Genomic DNA, 20140 nt, shown 5'->3' on the forward strand with positions numbered 1-20140 from the left:
AGTCGAGAGTGAAAGAAGAAAGGTGAAAAAGAACAGCAAAAAAATCTCTATGAATTATAGAATTAAAGCAGCCCACCACTAGATTAGATTAGAGTTTTGGTCCCAACTCGCAATAATTACATATGACTGGGTTATTTATTTAAGATAAGAGCCAGAAGGTCCTAAAATAAAAAATTGTTTTCAACTCTCTCATAATGCTGCCATTTTTTTTCTTCTAGGCAGCGATGGGTTAGGTAATTGGTACACAGCCCAGTTGCTTATATTTATTCTGGTCTACCAAAGCTTTCCAACAATCACACCCACTTCATAGTCCAGAAATACAGAGAGAGAGAAGAAATCAAGGAGAAAATGGATCTTAGTGAATTTCAAATTCCGGGGAATTCTGACCCAAATCAAAAAACCTCTCATTTATCTCTCGATATCGGAGGTAATATGGTTTTTTTTTTTGGCCCATGTATTTGATTTTCCTCAAATCAGTTATATATGTTACATGCCACTTTGGACGTGTCCAAAAAAATTCATATGATGCAAATCTAAGTTTTTTTATGAATGAATTTATAATTTACGTAATTATTCAACATATAAATCTATTATCAATGTATTTTTTGCTTTAAATCTAAAAATATGTAGAATCTTACGATTCACGATTCGATCCTACGATCTACGATCTCACCTACCTTCAACAATCCTACATTGGATCCCGATTTTGACAACCTTGGTCTTAAAAATTGGCATGTAGTGAATTGAAGAAGATCCCCCAGACTAATTTGAATGAAAACTTTGTCCAATCACTAGTGTCATTTTTGGATGGACAATGATTTTTTTTTTCCTTTGTTTTGAAAGGTGGATAGATAAGGATTAGCTCCTAACCAGTTTGAGAAATCTCCTCCTACCTACTATGTATGGGCTTGTTTAGTAAAGAAGTTTGACTAATATTATTTGTAATTTTTTAAAATGCGTGTAAGTGAAAATGTGTGGGAAAACGGGGCATGGTAATTTATAAAATCATTTATGTATATTACATTTAAACAAATAAAATATTTATCTTTTCTTAAAAAATCAAATGACTAATTAAAAAAGTCATGCTACAAAAACTACACATAAATGTTTCCTCTTGTCACCATTTAATAGGTTGGTCAAAACTCAAAAGTCCGCACCCGTTTCCCTTTGTTTGCCTCTCTCCCGAATCCATACACATATGAACGAATTCACGTTCCATTTTCTCATCATTAAACAAAGGCAAGGTCAAACGTCAAACTAGTTGGGCCAACGGTTTGCTTTCCATGAAGATGAAAGAATAAGTGGACTATTTATTTTCATTATTATTAATATTTTTTTTTTAAGAATCATGAGTAAGTGGACTATAAGTCTATAATTAAGTCCATAATGACATTGAAAGGAAACTGAGTACTTTGAAGTATTGGAAATTGGAATCCCTGACTTTGGTCATATTTCCAATTCCAATATCAACCCATTGATGATGTGATAGACCCATGTCTAAAGTGGCGTTGTTGTGTTTCTCAAAAAAAAAGAAAAAAAAAAAAAAAGAAGTGGCGTTGTTGTTGATTCTCTTTTGGGTGCCATGTTTACAGATAGTTTTGAATACTATGTTGTCACATAAATTAGAAGGAAATCAAAGCATAGTAACTTTAAAATTGGGTCTCACGCATTATTTATAGTTTAAAAATTATTTTACTACAGTACTTTCAGTAATAGACGATATTCAAATAGATTCTAAAATAACAATTCGGTTGGACTTAAATCAAAGAAAAATGCTAAGCCAAACTAAGAGTTCTGGCACTAGTACACTACATTGAAGAAAGTCAACCATTTCAGGCATAATACAACAATAATTTATATACATTAATTAGGAGGAGAATCAGTAGTAGTTAACGGATAGAAATCCATCTTTCAATTTTGTATATAGCTTTTCGCTATTATTGCTATTATAGTAGGCTTGTTATTATGTACTTCGAGAATATTCTTTCTTCTATTCATACAGGTCACGTCCTGCTTACTATGGGACTTACATGATATGAGAAGAAAATGAACATACTTATATAGAATACACAATAATTTTCCATTATAGTATTAACCCACGCTACATAACCACCCATGCCTTGCCTGAAACGTGAAACCAATGCCATTGACCGAGTTGCCATGCCTTGCCTGAAATGTGAAACCAGTGTCATTGACCGAGTTAGAAGAAGTTGGATTTGGTTTTGGTTGGTAAAATAAGATTTGATGCAAGGGTTCACTGTTCACATGAATCAGCGTGTTTTCTTAATTTGCTCGGTTGTCTTGATTTTGCTCAAGTCAATGTGATGGAGGGGAGTTGGTATAGACAATAGTCTCACTACAAAAAAAGGGGGCTATCCCAGCGTTTTCAAAACTGCTAGGATAGCCCCAGAAAGCGTTGGGATAGGTTCAAAATTCCTATCCCAGCGTTTTTTTCCCGGTGCTTCAAATTGTCGTGCAGTGAATGTCGGTATAGAGTCGCCGGACCTATACCAGCACTTTCCAAAAGCACTAGGAAAGACATATGCCCTATACCAACGCTTTTGAAAGCACTGGTATAGTACCTATTCCAGCGCTTTCAAAAGCGCTGGTATAGGTCTTGAATGAATATAATTTAAAAGACCTATACTAGCGCTTTTAAAAGCGCTGGCATAGGCAGTACCTATTCCAGCGTTCCCAAAAGCGTTGTTTTAGGTCTTGAATGAATATAATTTAAAAGGCCTATGCCAACGCTTTCAAAAGCGCTGGAATAGGTCCTTTTAAAAAAAAAAAAAAATTTAGCACCTATAATTTTTTTTTTAATGTACCTAAAATACATATTTTCCAATACATATTTTATAGCACCTATAATGAACCACAATTCATATTTTGCAATAGCAAATACAATACCACATTAAACCAACAAACTAAACATATTTAAATACATCATATCAATAATATCATCCCAAATGTCTAAAATGTTAAACCCTCCCAACTACCCCAGCCTCGAAAATAATTAAGAGGAAAAGAAAGAAAGAATATTATACACAGAAGTGTACTTATCAAAAGGAAAAAAGAGTATACACAAAAGTGTATTACAAATCTATCATTTCTTGTTGACTGGTTTAACAACTTCAGCATCTTAATTTCAAATTAAGCTTAAATTAGGATGAATCATGACCCTTCACGTCATCCTGCATTTCCCATGTTGACACAATGTGACATGTGTAAGGGTATGGCATTTGTTCACCCCAAAATGGTAGAAAACATTAAGAAACAGAAGAATCAGACACTTGGACACCTACCCAAATGCATGTAACATAGAGGTGATGTCAATGATTTCTATAGGGCAAAAAGTATTTGTATGATTGTTCTTATTTGCGAATGTTTTTCTATTAGATTTTCTTTAAAAAAAAATTTAACAACAGAGAATGGATAAACAATGTCCAATGAAGGTAACAAAAGAAATAGGTAAGGTGATGCACAGTGTCTTAAGGCACTACTCCTAGAAATAGCCAAAAGTAAGGTCAATAAGCTAGTAAAAAGTCATAATTTACCTAAAATATGTAGGAAGCCAAGACAGACAAGTATAGTGACCCTAGCTTCCACAAAAATGAGTATATATCATCGCCCATACAGCTTGACTTTGGAAAAATGACTTCCATGGTACTTCCTGTTATACAAGATCCAAAAGAAAACCAAGGGTAATTACATGAGTTATCTGAAAAGTTATCAACAGACGCTAAACCAATAAAATAAAAGTTACCCAATATACGAATAAGAATTTTACTGTCTTTCTTCATATAAGTCAAAAGAAAAGATATTCATATAATTTAAAAGAAGCCTTGATAATGTCAAAAGATGACCTGAGACACTAATTGTTGAATGACAAAGTATGACCTAAAATAATGTTTGTATTAAACACAAGGTGATGTCAATATCAGTTGTTATAATGTCTAAAATGGTTGTATCCAGTGCACAAAACTCCTGTTTTTAAGGAGTAGAGGAGACAAAGTATGACCTAAAGTAACATCTGCACTAAACACTGGATGATGTCAATATCAGTTGTTTTAATGTCTAAAAAGGTTATAATTTTTTTTTTTTTAAAAGAGTCTAAAAAGACTGTATCCAACCCACAAAGCACCCACTTTAATGGGGTCTTAGGAGAAGTAGTTGGTAAAAGATTCACCATAGTCAGATATGCAGTGTGTTAGGTTGACATATACTGACCATGTTTGGCATAGCATATCAGAACCTTAGCCACAAATCATGGTTTTTTAAGGATTGCACTGAAAATGCTAATTGAGATGGTTGCCATTGACCTACTATCCCAAGAAATATCTCTTACCTCATTTCGAGTCCACGAAAAGAATAGAGTAAAGAACACCAAAGAAGGAAAAGAAAAAAAATTGCTTCATACCTTCAATGAGCCACCTAACTCTCGAAAGAGATGTATTCTCCGTTTGTGTCCTAGAAGTGGACTGGGACCCTAAAAGGTATTTAAAAGAAGGGGAAAAAAACATTCATGCAATGTGGGAGATGAACTTAAGAAAAATATAAGAAATGATATAATAGGAAATATAGTTGTAGGAAAGTATATACTTTCAATCTTAGTGAAGAAAAAATCAAGGCATTTGATTACTGGAGAAAATCATGGTATTAGAATTGGCTTTCAATCATTTTACTACACGTTATTATCCAAAGGAAGAAAAGACTCAACAGGTATGTGTGGTCGGACAAATGTTCCTTATTTTGTTTTTGTTTTTCTAATCTCTTAGTTGTTTAATAATATATATTGCTGGCACACTTATCAAAAGAAATAATTCAAAACTTTAGCAAAGGTTCACTTAGCAAACTTTAGGTGCCAATTGCCAAGAGATTTTAGGTTTTAGCTCATTTGGTTGACATGTTCCAAAACATCTCGGGTTTAAATATCTTTACCTACAATTATTAATACATAAAAAAAAAAAAAAGATATTTAAATGTGCAAAATTTGTCGATAACAGCTTGTGTAACATTTATTTATTTATTTATAAAAATTTTAAAATTATCTATACTACTATTTAAGGGGCTGCCCCTATTTGGACTGGATTTTTTTTTGTTCCGAAATATCCACACACCCTTATGTTTAAGTAGAGACAAAACTAAGGGATAGTCTTGTAAAAATACATGTCTAACTTGCACTAAAACATTGCCTACAAAATAGGAACACACTTCCACTAATTGCTAATTTAAAAACTCCTAAATTTTTGCTAAACTTATAACACGTTCACATTTCCAATTAGTTTCTCCTTGCCTGTATCATCACTTAGCAGTTAACACTTACTGGTAATTTCAATGTTATCCACACACCCACGTTTGAATTTGAAAATAAAATAGTTACCACAATTTACATCCCAATACTCCCTTATCAGTTGCCCAACTCCAAGTTTCCATTCGTTCATATCCATTTGCCAATTTTTTATTTTATTTTTTAGAATGCATTTGCCAACTTGAAGCGGCATGCCAAGGTTTTCGTTTGTTTTTATTTAATTCAATTACTATTTCCTTCTCCTTCCTCACTTTTTTTTTCTTTCTTTGTATTTTTTCTTTCTTTTTAAGAAATTTTTTTTTTACCATCATTGTATATTATTTGGCATTAATTTTTTATTTATTTATTTTTCGTGTTAGAGATTACAATTACAATTGTTTTTTTTCCCTTTTTTTTAACCAGAATCCACAGGCACATCGATGGATATGTGAATTACATCCATAAGTAAATGAGAGACCGTTGGAATTGATGTCAATAGAATATTTAATATCTGCTCTACGTTCAGGTAATTGAGATCTCTTTGTACTTTCTTTTTTTTTGAGATCTCCATTCTTTGTATCTAATGTATAGGTATACATATATGTTGAAAAGAAAAACTGTGTACTTACTATTTACCCTGGAGAATCAGAAATTAAATATTTGAAATACAGCAAGTGAAATTGAGTTGTATCTTGAGTTAAAGATCCGTCTTTGATAAGGAGAGAATTTATCTTCAAACAAAGCTTGATTTGAGTTTGGAGTCTGCATTATTATCGTTTAAAAGATTAACACTAACCCGGCCCTTACATCCCTATATAAAACCAACTTCTTTTGTAATATGGTTGTATTAACAATTTTGACAAGAGGATCTGAAGTATTTGACCACTTTAATATAATGAATTTTTTTTTCTTTTATTAAATTGGGAGATGTACTTAGCGTGTGCCCTATATGAGCTTTGGTGGAATTACTAAAAAAAAAAAAAACTTATTTAAGAATGTTATATATTCTACTCTTTAATTTTATATTTCATGGATCAAGTTTACAGTTGGAAGAACCCTACCAGTGCGATCTCCTACAATAGAGAAGATTAAGTTGCATTTGATTGGGTTTCACTTTATTTTTAGAGTTACATTCAGAAAGCCATTTGGTTGATCATTATAGTTGGGGTTAATCGGCTCACTTAGTAGTAGTAAGTTTATTTGTAGTTTCCAAATGTGTCTCAAGCAAATCTGTGTAGAACATAATTATGTTTCTGATTAATTAACCTTTCAATTTTGGTTTTTCATTAGGAAACTTAGAGTGCACGCGGATATGTTTCTGGAGAAGGAAGGACGTTGGATCCTTATTGTTCCCTCTTATGTCTCCTACTCATTAAAAAAAAAAAAAAAAAAAAAAAACCTAGCCTCTAAGCACACACTAATACTCATCACACATTTATTTTTTTGGTAAGGGTTAATTTAGAGCATCCATTATAATTTCGGATTACTATATTTTTCAATTACAAAAATACCTAGGTGTGTGATGAAAAATTATTTCACCACACATAATACTCATCACACACCTAAGTTTCTTTTTGTTATTGGAAAATATAGTAATCCGAAATTATAATGAATGCTATAAATTAACCCTTAGCCAAAAAATAGAAGAGCTTCTGAGCATGCGTGTGCTTAATGGCTCTTCTATTTTTTTTTGTAAGAGTTAATTTAGAGCATCCATTATAATTTCGGATTACTATATTTTCCAATTACAAAAATACCTAGGTGTGTGATGAAAAATTATTTCACTACACATAATACTCATCACACACCTAAGTTTCTTTTTGTTATTGGAAAATATAGTAATCCGAAATTATAATGAATGCTCTAAATTAACCCTTACCCAAAAAATAGAAGAGCTTCTGAGCATGCGCGTGAGTGTGTGCTCAAAGGCTAGTCCTTAATAAAATCATTGGCATTGCATCATTAACCAATAATTAGTATAAAAAAAATAAAAATAAAAATAAAAACTTCTCTTTATTATTGTTATAACTATTGAATTATCAATAAAAATAATTACCATTCAACTGCTTGGTAATTACAATAACTGCCACATCATCGGCTTTTGATTAATTACATGCAATTCTTGACAACAGCCAGTAACTACCGGCTACACATCATATTCATCTCATTTATTACTTACTAGTCGCTAACCCGTGCGATGCACAAAATATATTTCACTTTGCTTAAAATAAAATTTAAAATGAAAAAACATCATAACATATCAAGATAAACATGAAATATACAATATTCATCGCAAAGTGTTATTTGAGAATAAAATTACTATCAAAATGATATAAAGAAATATTTCATGTCCAAACAACTCATCAAGGTGGAATTTGGTTATTACTAAGATCCTATATGTAATTTACCAGAAAGATATCATGTCAGTTTTGATCTTCATTCTCTTTTTGCATATTATTTACTGCTTTTAACTTCTATGTAAAATTTTGCTTTAACTCAATTGTTATCTTGAGATAAATCTATAGTTATCTCATCTTTACTACTGGTACTCATCCCATGTCTATAGTCATTGTAACCGTAAAACATAAAATCATACCTATTGAAGAAGAAATTCAAAGTAGTTCATCTGGCATTACACCAGAAAGATATCATGTCAGTTTTGATCTTCATTCTCTTTTTGCATATTATTTACTACTTTTAACTTCTATGTAAAATTTTGCTTTAACTCAATTGTTATCTTGAGATAAATCTATAGTTATCTCGTCTTTACTACTGGTACTCATCCCATGTCTATAGTCATTGTAACCGTAAAACATAAAATCATACCTATTGAAGAAGAAATTCAAAGTAGTTCATCTGGCATTACACCAACAACATTCAAGGCAAAATCCTTCTTGTGAAGGGGGCAAAAAAAAAAAAAAAAAAAAAAATCAATCAACCATGAAAACAAAGATTCATAAACTGAAGAAGCTCAAGATAATTTTAGAACTTGTCAAGATATATACCACATACCAAAAATTTAAGAACCAAAAGGGGATTATCATAAGAAATAAATGTGCCTTAGTTTGTCTATGAATTTAATCTGTGGAAAATTTATAGCCACATACCAAAAGATTTAAGAACCAAAGGGGGATTATCATAAGAAATAATTGTGCTTCAGAATTTGTAGAGATTTATTGGAAATTCAACCGTGATTTATGAATAGCACACTTGATTATCAAAAGCAAATTCCTAACTTCAAATTAAAGGGTTGCATGTTCTCTAACTCAAATTCCTATATCACAACTGCAAATAATAATTATATAAAACTGATACAAACCATGCACAGACAATCAATAGGCTCTGTTGCTGGTCTTTAGCCCTAAGATTTGAATCGCATCGTAATCATAACTGCATAATACATAATTAGATGTCAAGGCTTTCTAGGGCTTCACATATACTTCTTTTGGATCCTCTACAACACTTGTAGCAAACTGCATAATACATAATTAGATGTCAAGGCTTTCTAGGGCTCCACATATACTTCTTTTGGATCCTCTACAACACTTGTAACAATGCAAAAGTTAAAAATAAAAAGTAGTAGAGATTGCAAACAGAGAAGAGAGAGTACCAAAGTTTTTGTTGGGTTTTATGTTTTCTGACTGTAATTCTCAACAAAAAAGTATAAAAGCGTGAGAGGAGTAGCTAGGTTTTGCGGCCGTACAGTTTCAGTCAGATGAAACTTTATATTTTTAAATTAGATTTAATTTTTTTTTTTTTTTAACTTTAGGATTAAGGAAAAAAAAAAAAAAAAGGAGAGAAAGACTCCTATTAGGACTCTCTCACTATTTAGTTTAAAAAATTAAAATTTTTTATAAATTAAAATGATGATGTGGAAAATTGTGGGAGTTTCAGAGGCTTCGGTTTTTATTTTTTATTTTTTAACTTTAGGATTAAGGAAAAAAAAAAGAAAAAGAGAAAGACTCCTATTAGGACTCTCTCTCTATTTAGTTTAAAAAATTAAAATTTTTTATAAATTAAAATGATGATGTGAAAAATTGTAGAAGGTTCAGAGGCTTCGGTTTTATGTATATATATATAGATTAAACACGTGTTTCTCAATAAAGATATGTTCATAGTCTGCACATGTTCCCATCCACTCTATGCCTCGGCCATCAACGTAACATTTAAGCACGCTACTTGACGTGCAGTTGTGGTCCATGTACTACAATTTGGAGGACTTGAACCGTGCTAATGCCACCTCCAAGTCTAATCACACAACCCACATAACACAAATGTCAAAATCACAACCCATACCAGGGGCGGAATTACATTAGCCCTTGAGGGCCATGACCCCTTCAAAATTTTAAAATATTTTTTTAATATATATATATATATATATATATATATATATGTTGAGTTTTTTTTTTAAAGGATTCATAGAATAATTAGGAAACCCCCTCCCCCAAAAAATCCACTTTTTTTTTTTTTTTTAAGGAAACCTTCTATGTAACTTTTTATTAAGGATTTGTTAAATAAACACTTAAAACATTAAATATATCTAGAGGAATAGATTTCATCCAAACATCAAAGGAAAAAGAAAGTCTAACTCTTCTAGTGAAGACATGTGCAATAGCATTACCTTGTCTATTGATATGAGAGAATGACCAACTCCTAAAGGAGTTTACAAAGGACAAAGTGTCTTGTACTAAATGACCAATAGATAACTTCAGCCGATCATCGTTTTGGGGGGAGTTTATGATTATTTCGGAAATGCCTTCAAAGATGGAGTTTTCGAACCCAAGCTCCTATACCAATATAATAGCCTGCCTAATTGCAAGAAGTTCCACTTATGAAGCACCGGTGCGTTTTTGGATTCGGGTGTGAGTATGGGTGCGGGACTCAGTAATTTTTGAAAAAGTAAGGTGCGGGTACGACGATTAAAAAAATTATTAAAAATATTTTTATTTATGTTTTCTATATATTGCTAAGCATACTTTTTCACATTATATAAACATATACCAAATTTAAGACCAATATTAGATAATAACTAAAACATGATTTTCATAAATTAAATACAACCCACAAATTTGAAACTAAAACATTCCATGATGTTCGGAAATTAGAATACAGGGAGGGAGGCAGAGAGCAGAGAGCAAAGAGAGGCAGGGAGGCAGTGAGAAGAGAATGAGTGATTTTAGGGGTTTTTTTTTTTTTTTTTTCCTTAAGATGTTCAAGTTCAAACAGTGTGTTTTGCACTTTTTTTTAAAAAAAAAAAATTTACTTGAATTTCGACCTGATTCAAAGCCAGTTTCGCCCTGAATCGACCGATACTACCTGAACGGGTCAGTTTTGACAGGTCGATACAGTCTAATTAGACCCGAATTGGCATGAATTAGCCCGATTTGGCGTGAGTTGGCATGTATCCGAAAATGAAAAAAAAAAATTTTCTAATGCATGGGTAGCGGCATCACCCACCGCACCCTATGTTGGGCCACTTCGGGCGCCAATGCGACACCCCTATAGCCGCGTCAATGCTTTCTAGAGTTCCACCAGCTCAACTGAAGTAGGATTCAAAAATTTTTCTGCTAGAGATGTCATAACCTCACCTCTAGAATTTTGAATAATCACCCCAATTCCTACCTCACCCGAATCTTCAAATACCGCACTGTCAAAGTTTGTCTTATACATTCCGGGCGAAGGTGGTTCAGTGGCAGAGCCACATGTATGCTTGGGGGGGCCTTGGCCCCTCCAAAATTTTAATTTTAATTTTACAATTTAGGTATATTTTATAAATATTTAAAGGTTATGTGAAAAAAATAGGAGTTGTCCCCCCCAAAAGAAGGCATTGATCAAATAATTTAGTAATTTTTCTCAAAAAAGAGAGTTTAGAATTGATATACAATTGCAATAGAATGAAATAATTAGGTAGTAAGTTTTGTGAGTAAATAGTGGAAGTGTAGAACCCCTAACTTTTAGCTCAATTTCAAATTCAATTAATGCGTTCAAATTATTCAACATTGATAATATATGCAATTTGGTTGAAATTTCCTATTCTCAAGAAAAAAAAACTCATATGATATTTCAATTATAACATTGTGATATTGATTTGTCAAACATGGATGAAGTTTTGCAAACAATTTATATATTTTATATTTTCATACACACATATATTATATGGATTTTTTAGAGGAGTGTCTATTTTTTATTTGAGTTTATCTTGACAGAATAGTTCGCCCCCAACTCAAAATTCTTGGCTCTGCCACTGAGGTGGTTTCCATTTGATGTTTTTCTGCTTAGCAAGTCTGGCTGTGGCTATCCATTTTTATATGTAGCCAGGTACTGCTAGGCATCCCCTGCAATACTGCACAGCGGCAACACAGGTTCTTTCAACCTCACCTTATTTCTTCGTCACCAAATGTACCAAGCGGTAGTAGCAAATAACTCCATGAGCTGAGGCTTCACACGAATAAAATTAATTAATTCGTCAAAAGAAAATCCAGAAGTTTGAGCTCTGTCCACCCACCCAAAATACAGGTTCCACAATGCTTGAATAGTTTCACACTCCCACATAGCATGAATGGATGACTCAGGAAGCTTATCGCAGAGTTGACATCTATCAACAATGCACTTAAAGCTTAAAGTTTTGGTTCATAATTTGAGGACTTCATTGGTTCCTTTGGAAATTTTTTATTCACTTTGGTGGATAACTTAGTAATTTATAATTTTATATTACAAATAAAAATTTTAAGATATTACTATGAATATGATAATAGATGAATTTTATTGTATTAAATATCCTCATCAAGTTTTATTCTATACATTTTAAAGATACCAAGTTTTTTTTTTTAATCAAACTAAACATTTATATAATCCCTAAAGTATAAAAGACGATAAGTCCTCTTCAACAGTATGTGTGTGTGTAATGTATCAATACTATAACAAGGCCACCAAAGGAAAATTAATTCCTAGTTCCGCCCTTGAGCATATGCATCCAAACTGCCCTTAGAGCAAGCAAGTCACATCCCAAAACACGTGTATTCTCACATATCCAGCTTGCCAAAACATTTGTGTAACCCAACCTTGCCTTACCCTATATAGCTTGCCCGTTGCTTCATAACTTTTCCATAGCAAGTCCATGCAACTGAATTAACTGAAATTCACGATATCAGAATGCTCTTATCAATTATTTTAATTGTTATGGTTTTAAAAAATCATGTATCCTTTGAACCAAAAAAAAAAAAAAAAAATTCATGTATATTTATGGAAAAGATTAAATTACAATTTGCACTATTAAAGTTTATGATAATTTTTGTTTTAAATCTTTATCCTTAAAGTTACGTAAGTACCGACTGATTACACTCTTAAAGTTTGAAATAATATTAATTTTATAATTAATTTGTTTTTTATTATAATAAATATCATAAAATTTCAACTTAAAACATTCTTCAATAATGATTCATCTTTATTATTTGGCCAATATGTCAATTTATTTTTAGTAATTTCAACCCGAAATCTCATCTATTTTACCGGTTGATTCTAAAAAAAAAAAATAAAGGACAGTTTTACTGGTTTGAGTTAACTAAAACTCACTTTGTTATATTGTTCTAACTGTCTATCACACAGCAACACGTTTGCTGGGTAGTTGTTTGGCTCCTATGCTCCATATTCCCTGTCAACTACCTCGGAAAGTCTAGAGTGAAAAAAGAAAAGTGAAAGAGAACAAAAAAAAAAAAAAAAAAAAACTCTATGAATGAAAGAATTAAGCAGCCCACCATTAGATTAGATTAGAGTTTTGGGTCCCAACTCGTAATAATTACATTTAACTGGGTCTATTTATTTAAGATAAGAGCCAGTAGGTCCTAAAATAAAATAAAAATTGTTTTCAACTCTCTCATGCTGCCATTTTTTTTTTCTTCTAGGCAGCGATGGGTTAGGTAATTGGTACACAGCCCAGTTGCTTATATTTATTCTGGTCTACCAAAGCTTTCCAACAATCACACCCACTTCATAGTCCAGAAATACAGAGAGAGAAGAAATCAAGAAGAAAATGGATCTCGGTGAATTTCAAATTCCGGGGAATTCCGACCCAAATCAAAAAACCTCTCATTTATCTCTCGATATCGGAGGTAATCTGTTTTTTTTTTTTTTTTCGTTATTTCATTTTGGCCCATGTATTTGATTTTCCTCAAATCAGTTATATCTGTTACATGCCACTTTGGACGTGTCCAAAAAAATTCAGTACTATTGAATTAAAGTAGCTTCCCTTCCCATATTCAAATTTGATTTACTGTTTATCTAAAAAAAAAAAAAAATTTTGATTTACTGAGCTGTAATGAGAGTCCCTTTTTGATGACCCATTTGTGATAATAAATTTTTACAGTAAACTGTGTTTTGTGTTGTTGCGAAATGAATTTTTGGGATTTAAAAATGCTCTTTTAGGCTCCCCAAATGGTGCAAAATGAAGTGTTAGAAATGCAATTTATGCCAGTGTTGAAGTAGCGTTGTGTGTGTGTTTTTTTGGGCAGGGTCACTGATTAAGTTGGTGTATTTCTCAACCAATGATGGTGATGATGATGATGAGTTGGGGAGGTCGGGAAAGGAAAGTGTTGGGGTTTCTAATGGTAACAGGAGTTTTCCGGTTCTTAAAGGGAGGCTCCATTTTTCGAAGTTCGAGACGTGCAAGATCAATGATTGCTTAGATTTCATACAAACCAAGCAGCTTCATATTGGTGGTATGTGTGGACTTACATGTTATTGCTACTTCAGAAACTGATTCTTGTTGTAGAAGTCATTGAACTTGTGCTAATGTTTGGAACCATGTTGAAGGGAGAGAGGTGTTGTTAATGCACTTTGGTGTAGCTTGTTTTGTCTATGCTTGATTTGATTGAGCTCAAGCTTGTTTCACAGCATAACCAAGCTGATGAGTCAGCCTAATACATCATTAAAATGCATGTCAAAATCTCGCAATTCTAGTTTACGAACACAACTTAGTAATCTTAATATACTTTAAACCTTAAATAATTCTTCGTTGTATTACCCCAAGGGATAGCAAAATTGGCTGGGGAGCATGCCTCATGAAGCAGATGTCACTATCTGCTTGACCTGAGTGTTTCTCTAGCTTAGCAGAACAAGCTTTTGGCATCGATCTCAAGCTTCACTGTGATTGGTTAGAAGCTCCTTTAAGAGCCAAACCCACTTTGTTCACATGGTTTCAATGTGATTTATGGTCCTGGATGGCCTTTGCATTGGTTTAACATAATTCTTAAAAGACATAGGTAGCACCTGCCTTTTGACAAGAAGGGTGGAGTATGTTTTAACAGTCTGTGATGTTCTTAGCAAAAGAAATCCCATAAAGTAGGCATTCCTTGAATGCAAAAATATTTCCTCAATCCTTGTGATATTAATTAGAAAGCTGCAATTTAAAATCATTTAAAGTTATTTTTAAATGCTCTTTAAATCTTCATGATGTATTTGCTAATTCTTGTCTTTCTGCTTATAATTGAAATGAATTAGGTTGCCAGCGACTTGGGGCTCTTCCCATTGAGAAGACCATAATTAAGGTAAAAGCTATTGTTTAGCATTGCCATGCTATTCTTCTTAAGTAGTTTGGTCATATTAGGTTTGTCTTTTTTTTTTTTTTTTTTTTTTTTTTTTTTTAAATAATGTTTGATAGCAGCTGGATATCTTTTCATGATATACTGGCAAAATAGCACATGTAATTCATGTGCAGAAGAAAAAAAGGAAATGGGTGGATATGGAGAGAGATTATGTCATGAGAAACTTGGTTTTTGGTATTAACTACTTACCATATGTGAGCAGGCCACAGGTGGAGGGGCATACAAGTATGCTGATCTCTTCAAAGAAAAGCTTGGCATTTGTCTTGACAAGGAAGATGAAATGGACTGTCTTGTAGCTGGGGCTAATTTTTTACTTAAGGTGGGACCCTACTTACCATAAATTGGTATGCAGAACTAAATATCTGTCTTTTACATATAATGAAGTTAAATTCTTTCATGCTGTACTTAGTATCTTGCCCTTTATTTATCTTGAATTCTGTTCTGATTCTTCGTCACATACATACCCACACATTTGCGTCAATCAAAATAGTATTTGTTTGGGGGAGAGGAGAGGTCAAGAAATGTTTGTATTCTATCAAATGTCTGTGTGACAAGTGTATAACTATTATTGATATTAAAATTATTTCATTCATGTTTCAAACCAACTATTTCATTGCATATACTTTCTTGTTTGCCATACATACCAATGTCTTGACTGATAGTTTCGATTGACATTTATACATTTTTTGAGTAGGCAGTTCATCAAGAAGCATTTACATACTTGGACGGAAAGAAGGAATTTGTGCAGATTGACCATAATGATTTGTACCCCTACCTCCTTGTTAATATTGGGTCTGGTGTCAGCATGATCAAGGTATACTAGTCATTATTATTTGCTCCAGTAACTGGTTTTGGTTCATGTTCTTAAAACTTTAATTTTTTTTTTTTTTTAATCATAATGATTTGCAAGGGTTAGCTAGGGCACCTTCTACCCAATTAGTCTATTAAGGATGCATAGCCAAACCCATAGTTTTGGAACTAAGGCTTTGTTGTTGTTGTTTTAGTATTTGATCATAATGATATGTTCCTAAATTCGTTGTTAATTTCTGTCCTGTGCTTGTATAGGTTGAAGGGGATGGGAAATTTGAGAGAGTGAGTGGAACAAATGTTGGTGGTGGCACTTTTTGGGGGTTGGGAAGGCTCTTAACAAAGTGCAAGAGGTAATTTCGATATTTGTTTATTTCAGTGTGATGATTGGCCTTGTTCTTATTTTGTTTTTGATTTATAGAACAAAGTGCAAGAGGGAGCTTCTATCTTTGATTATGTCAGTACGATGATTTATCTTCTCATTACATAGCCATTAATTTACAGACCACCAATGTATTTTCTGTCTCAGTTTTGATGAGTTGCTGCAAATAAGTCACCAGGGAAATAACAGAGTGATAGACATGCTTGTTGGGGACATCTATGGTGGAACAGACTATTCAAAGGTGAGTATTCTTGATAGACAGGTCTTTGCTTTAATTTAGCTTGCTGAGAGATTTGCTGTTATGTGTACTGTGTACTTCCTGTTGAAGTTTTAGTTTGAATATATATTGCAGAAATCAGGCTGTAGTTAGCCTGAACTTTTGTAATGTGGTTTCTTGTTAAAAGGGATTTAGAATGCCAGACCCTCAATGCACCACATCGCAGTTTATTTTCAAACATTCAAAACATTTTCCTTAATACCATTTTGTAACCACATTTGTTATGTGCAAAGACCAGTTTACCATGTTAAATCCATAGAGACATCATCATTTGGATAGTTTGGATATGGGGCCTATTTGATTCTCTTATCTCATGAACTCCTAAACTCTTTTTCCAACTCATCTCACTTGTCTCTCTATCTTTTCATCTTCTCTTTTCTTCATATTTAAGTTCTAGCGCATTTATTTGATCATGTGGTTTCCTTCAATTGTAAAAATTTCTCATTGATTAGACTCCTCGCTATCTTGAAGATTTTGTCACAGTAGTGGTATTGTTGTAAAGGTGACGTGGGTTACATAGAAAACTTCATTTAAATTATTTTGAAGCGAAAATATAGCGTTCCTGTGTGATGCACAGCTCATCACCTAGTTGGTCTTAATTTTAACAGATGATGATGATGAAGGCCTTTTAGTTTCCATGTTAATTTTCCATCTTATAATTAAGTTAACCCCCCCCAACCCCCCCCCCCCCCCCCCCCCCCCCCATCTTGATGCTAACAGGTTGGTCTTTCATCAACAACTATTGCTTCTAGCTTTGGCAAGACAATTTCTGATAAAAAAGAGCTTCAAGATTACCGACCTGAAGATATTGCCCGGTCACTCTTAAGAATGATTTCAAACAACATTGGACAGGTCAGTTGCAGTGGGGCAGATTTCTTATTTGCCTTAAATTGAATATTTTGTGATGTGGTGATGTGTCTGCCTTTACTGGAGAAGACAGATTACTAGTTGATGTTTTGTCCTGTCAAGAGTTTAGAGAAAATTTTGGCCGAATCCTAGAATATAGTTTATTTTTTGTTTAGATGTTCCAATTCTAGAAATTGGTTTTTGCACATCTATTACAGAAGCTTTGGTAGCCAACTACAATACTAAACCAGCCAAGATTTGTCAGTCATATCTGTTTTCATAACACATGTTGTGATGTGTAGATAATTTATTTTGCTACAAGTAATTCCCATCTCCTTAAGTCTTATGTCAAACTTTAAGTGAATATGACAAGTTGTAATCTTGAAGTCACTTATGCAGTAAAGGAAAATGCAGTCAAATGAGCTCCTCAAAATTGATACTATGCCTAGTGAGGTAGTGCAATTTGGATTTTAGAATTCCTTTGCAAACCCTGTAATCATCTTACTTTTTCCTCTGTAGTACTCTCTTCATATATTATGAGCATTTTGTTCCATGTCTTCCCAATTCCTTCTTATTACTTTCCTGGTTTTCTCCATTTGATTTTATTTTCTGTATGCTTGTCAATTTTAATGATTTCATGTACGTACAGCAGAACAATATGTTTCAACCTATCATGTAACATGTAACAAAAAAAACAAGAGCATATTGTCGTTATCAAAAAATATCTTCTACCCTTGAGTGGGCTGCATGGGTATATTGGGTTATATGTTGAGGCTTCAGTTCTTCTTTCATCTCCTACTTTCATGTTCTTTTAGTAACCCCTAGTACTTTCAGAACTTTCAAACTTTTCTAGATTGTTCTTTCTTAATGGCAAGGTTCAAGCCTTGGATTCAGGTAGTACATAGACGAACTTAAAACATTAAGCTAGTTAATAGTATCATAAAATCATAAGAATGGTATCATAAATCTTAAAATTGTGTTTACTGATCAGGCATACTTGGCGTGCTTGACCACATTAGTTATTCTACTTTTCATTTGTTTAGCACATTCTGGGGTTAACTTAGATTCTTCAATGCAAATTATGTATGCTTATGCATGCATAAGTAGCAGTCTGTCTGCAATTTTATAGAAGTAGGGTGGTGTCCTTGGTTTTATTTTTATTTTTTATTTCCTGGTCTTGATCATGGTGTTGAATGCACTTTCATTAAAGTATCATATTGTAATTGAGGGTTGGAAGTATACTCCCTTAAGTTAGTTGATTTCCTTTGCCATGCCTGGAGATGCTGCCATTTGCTAGGCATTCCTTGAAATGCAGTCTGTAATCCATGATTCTTTGTTGTTTAAAAACAAATTGACAACTCATTTCCTTTTTTGTCTTAGAATTTCCGTTGTGCAAAATTTTTTATTATTTAATTCTATCTGAAATCAATGTAAAATTCCCTAAATTATAATCAACAGTTAGTGTTTGATAATATTTTGTTTTACTTCTTATGATTAGATTGCTTACTTGAATGCACTCCGATTTGGGCTCAAGCGGATATTTTTTGGAGGATTTTTCATCCGGGGTCATGCTTATACCATGGATACAATTGCAGTTGCAGTTGACTTCTGGTAATTATGATAACATTTGTTTTCTTGGTCACAGCACACATGGATATTTTTTGAAGAATTTTTCATCTGGTGTCATGCTTTTCCATGTTTTTGGGTGGGGGATCATCCTGTTCTTCCCAACCTTCTTTTCATTCTTGGTTTTAGGATCAATCTCTAGGAATGTTATAGTGTTCCATGCCTGATTTTGGTTTTGATCTATTATTCCATTCTTTGACAAAGGCTTTCAATTTAAAAAAACATCATTTTTTTTTTTTCTGTTATTAGGTCTAAAGGTGAGGCTAAGGCAATGTTTTTGCGGCATGAAGGATTTCTTGGAGCATTGGGTGCCTTCATGAGCTATGAAAAACATGGTCTTGATGACTCGATGATCCATCATCTAACACAGAAATTCCCAATGTCTTCCCTTGTAGGAGATAAGATTTGTAGTCCACTAAATGGGGAATTGAATGACAATGAAAGTATAGAATGCAGTGTCTATGCATCTTAGAATCTGAAGTGATTTCTTCTCTTGGCCTTGGATACAGGATGCTGTACAAGGCAATGCTTGGTTGCCTGTGTTCATTCCGAGCAAGTCAAAGAGTTGAAATTCTATGTAATATTTGTAACATAGTAACAGGGTTGTAGGAAAAGTATCTGAAAAAGAAAATTAAGGGGAGAGATACTGAGAGAGTAACAACAATACAACATGAAAATAAACAATGTTACTTTCCCTAATTGTCTTTGTATCAATTTTGACTAGTATTCTGTAATTCAGCATACTGTAACTCTTATTGTTTAATCAATATCTTACTATCACTTTTGAGTTGTTTCACCTTTGAACTTTAGTTTCTGTTCTCTTCTACTTTGACTGTGATGCCCAAATTGCAGAACTCCGATCCGATTTATTCCTACAAGTGAGTTCTCTAACACAATGGATCATGTGATCATGCTAGCATTCTAACAAAAATACTTGATATGAGATTGGTAACCTATTGTATCAATTAGTGGGTAACCAGTTGGCACTGTGTGTCAAAATATTCATGGGTGGATATGAGTTTAGAAGATTGTCCTTTCTTCTATTAATTTAAAACAAGTGGCTAATACGCAAGAGTTATCCCTAACATCACACTTTTAAAGTTTAGGAAAATAATTTTTTAAAATAAGGGGCCAAAAATGATAATCAAATTTGTTAAAATTTTTTAGAATATTCATCAAATATTCGGGAATTGGTTTTCAAGAGGAAACAAAGCAAAACATGATTTAAAATATTAAAAAAACTAACAAAGTAGCAATAATTATTTGAAACTTCTAATGGAAATGTGTAAATCACCAAAAATGGGGTTTAGGATTAA

The 20140-nt window shown here is 32.9% G+C and overlaps 1 protein-coding gene across 2 annotated transcripts; it reads left to right on the top strand.

Moving 5' to 3' along the window:
* The first annotated feature begins 202 nt into the window (after nucleotides 1-202).
* Nucleotides 203-19620, top strand: LOC126718488 (pantothenate kinase 1). 2 transcript variants are annotated; one of them, XM_050420710.1, is made up of 10 exons: nucleotides 203-427; nucleotides 13795-14001; nucleotides 14783-14829; nucleotides 15089-15205; nucleotides 15581-15700; nucleotides 15952-16046; nucleotides 16223-16316; nucleotides 17073-17204; nucleotides 18697-18809; nucleotides 19074-19620. In XM_050420710.1, exons 1-10 carry the CDS (start codon nucleotides 349-351, stop codon nucleotides 19294-19296), a joined length of 1227 nt encoding a protein of 408 aa, XP_050276667.1. In that variant the 5' UTR covers nucleotides 203-348; the 3' UTR covers nucleotides 19297-19620. The 2 variants fall into 2 exon arrangements, with proteins under 2 accessions (XP_050276667.1, XP_050276666.1); XM_050420709.1 differs by lacking the exon at nucleotides 203-427 and adding an exon at nucleotides 13117-13395.
* Nucleotides 19621-20140: the final 520 nt, after the last annotated feature.

The sequence above is a fragment of the Quercus robur genome, chromosome 3 (genome assembly GCF_932294415.1).
Source record: "Quercus robur chromosome 3, dhQueRobu3.1, whole genome shotgun sequence".
Taxonomy (NCBI): domain Eukaryota; kingdom Viridiplantae; phylum Streptophyta; class Magnoliopsida; order Fagales; family Fagaceae; genus Quercus; species Quercus robur.

Bases quoted from the DNA above. Each gene is read 5' to 3' on its own strand.
- LOC126718488 (XM_050420710.1), top strand. From the start codon at position 349: ATGGATCTTAGTGAATTTCAAATTCCGGGGAATTCTGACCCAAATCAA. The intron at 16,317-17,072 runs GTGAGTATTCTT...TGATGCTAACAG, and splicing joins GTGGAACAGACTATTCAAAG to GTTGGTCTTTCATCAACAAC. The intron at 18,810-19,073 runs GTAATTATGATA...TTCTGTTATTAG, and splicing joins GCAGTTGCAGTTGACTTCTG to GTCTAAAGGTGAGGCTAAGG.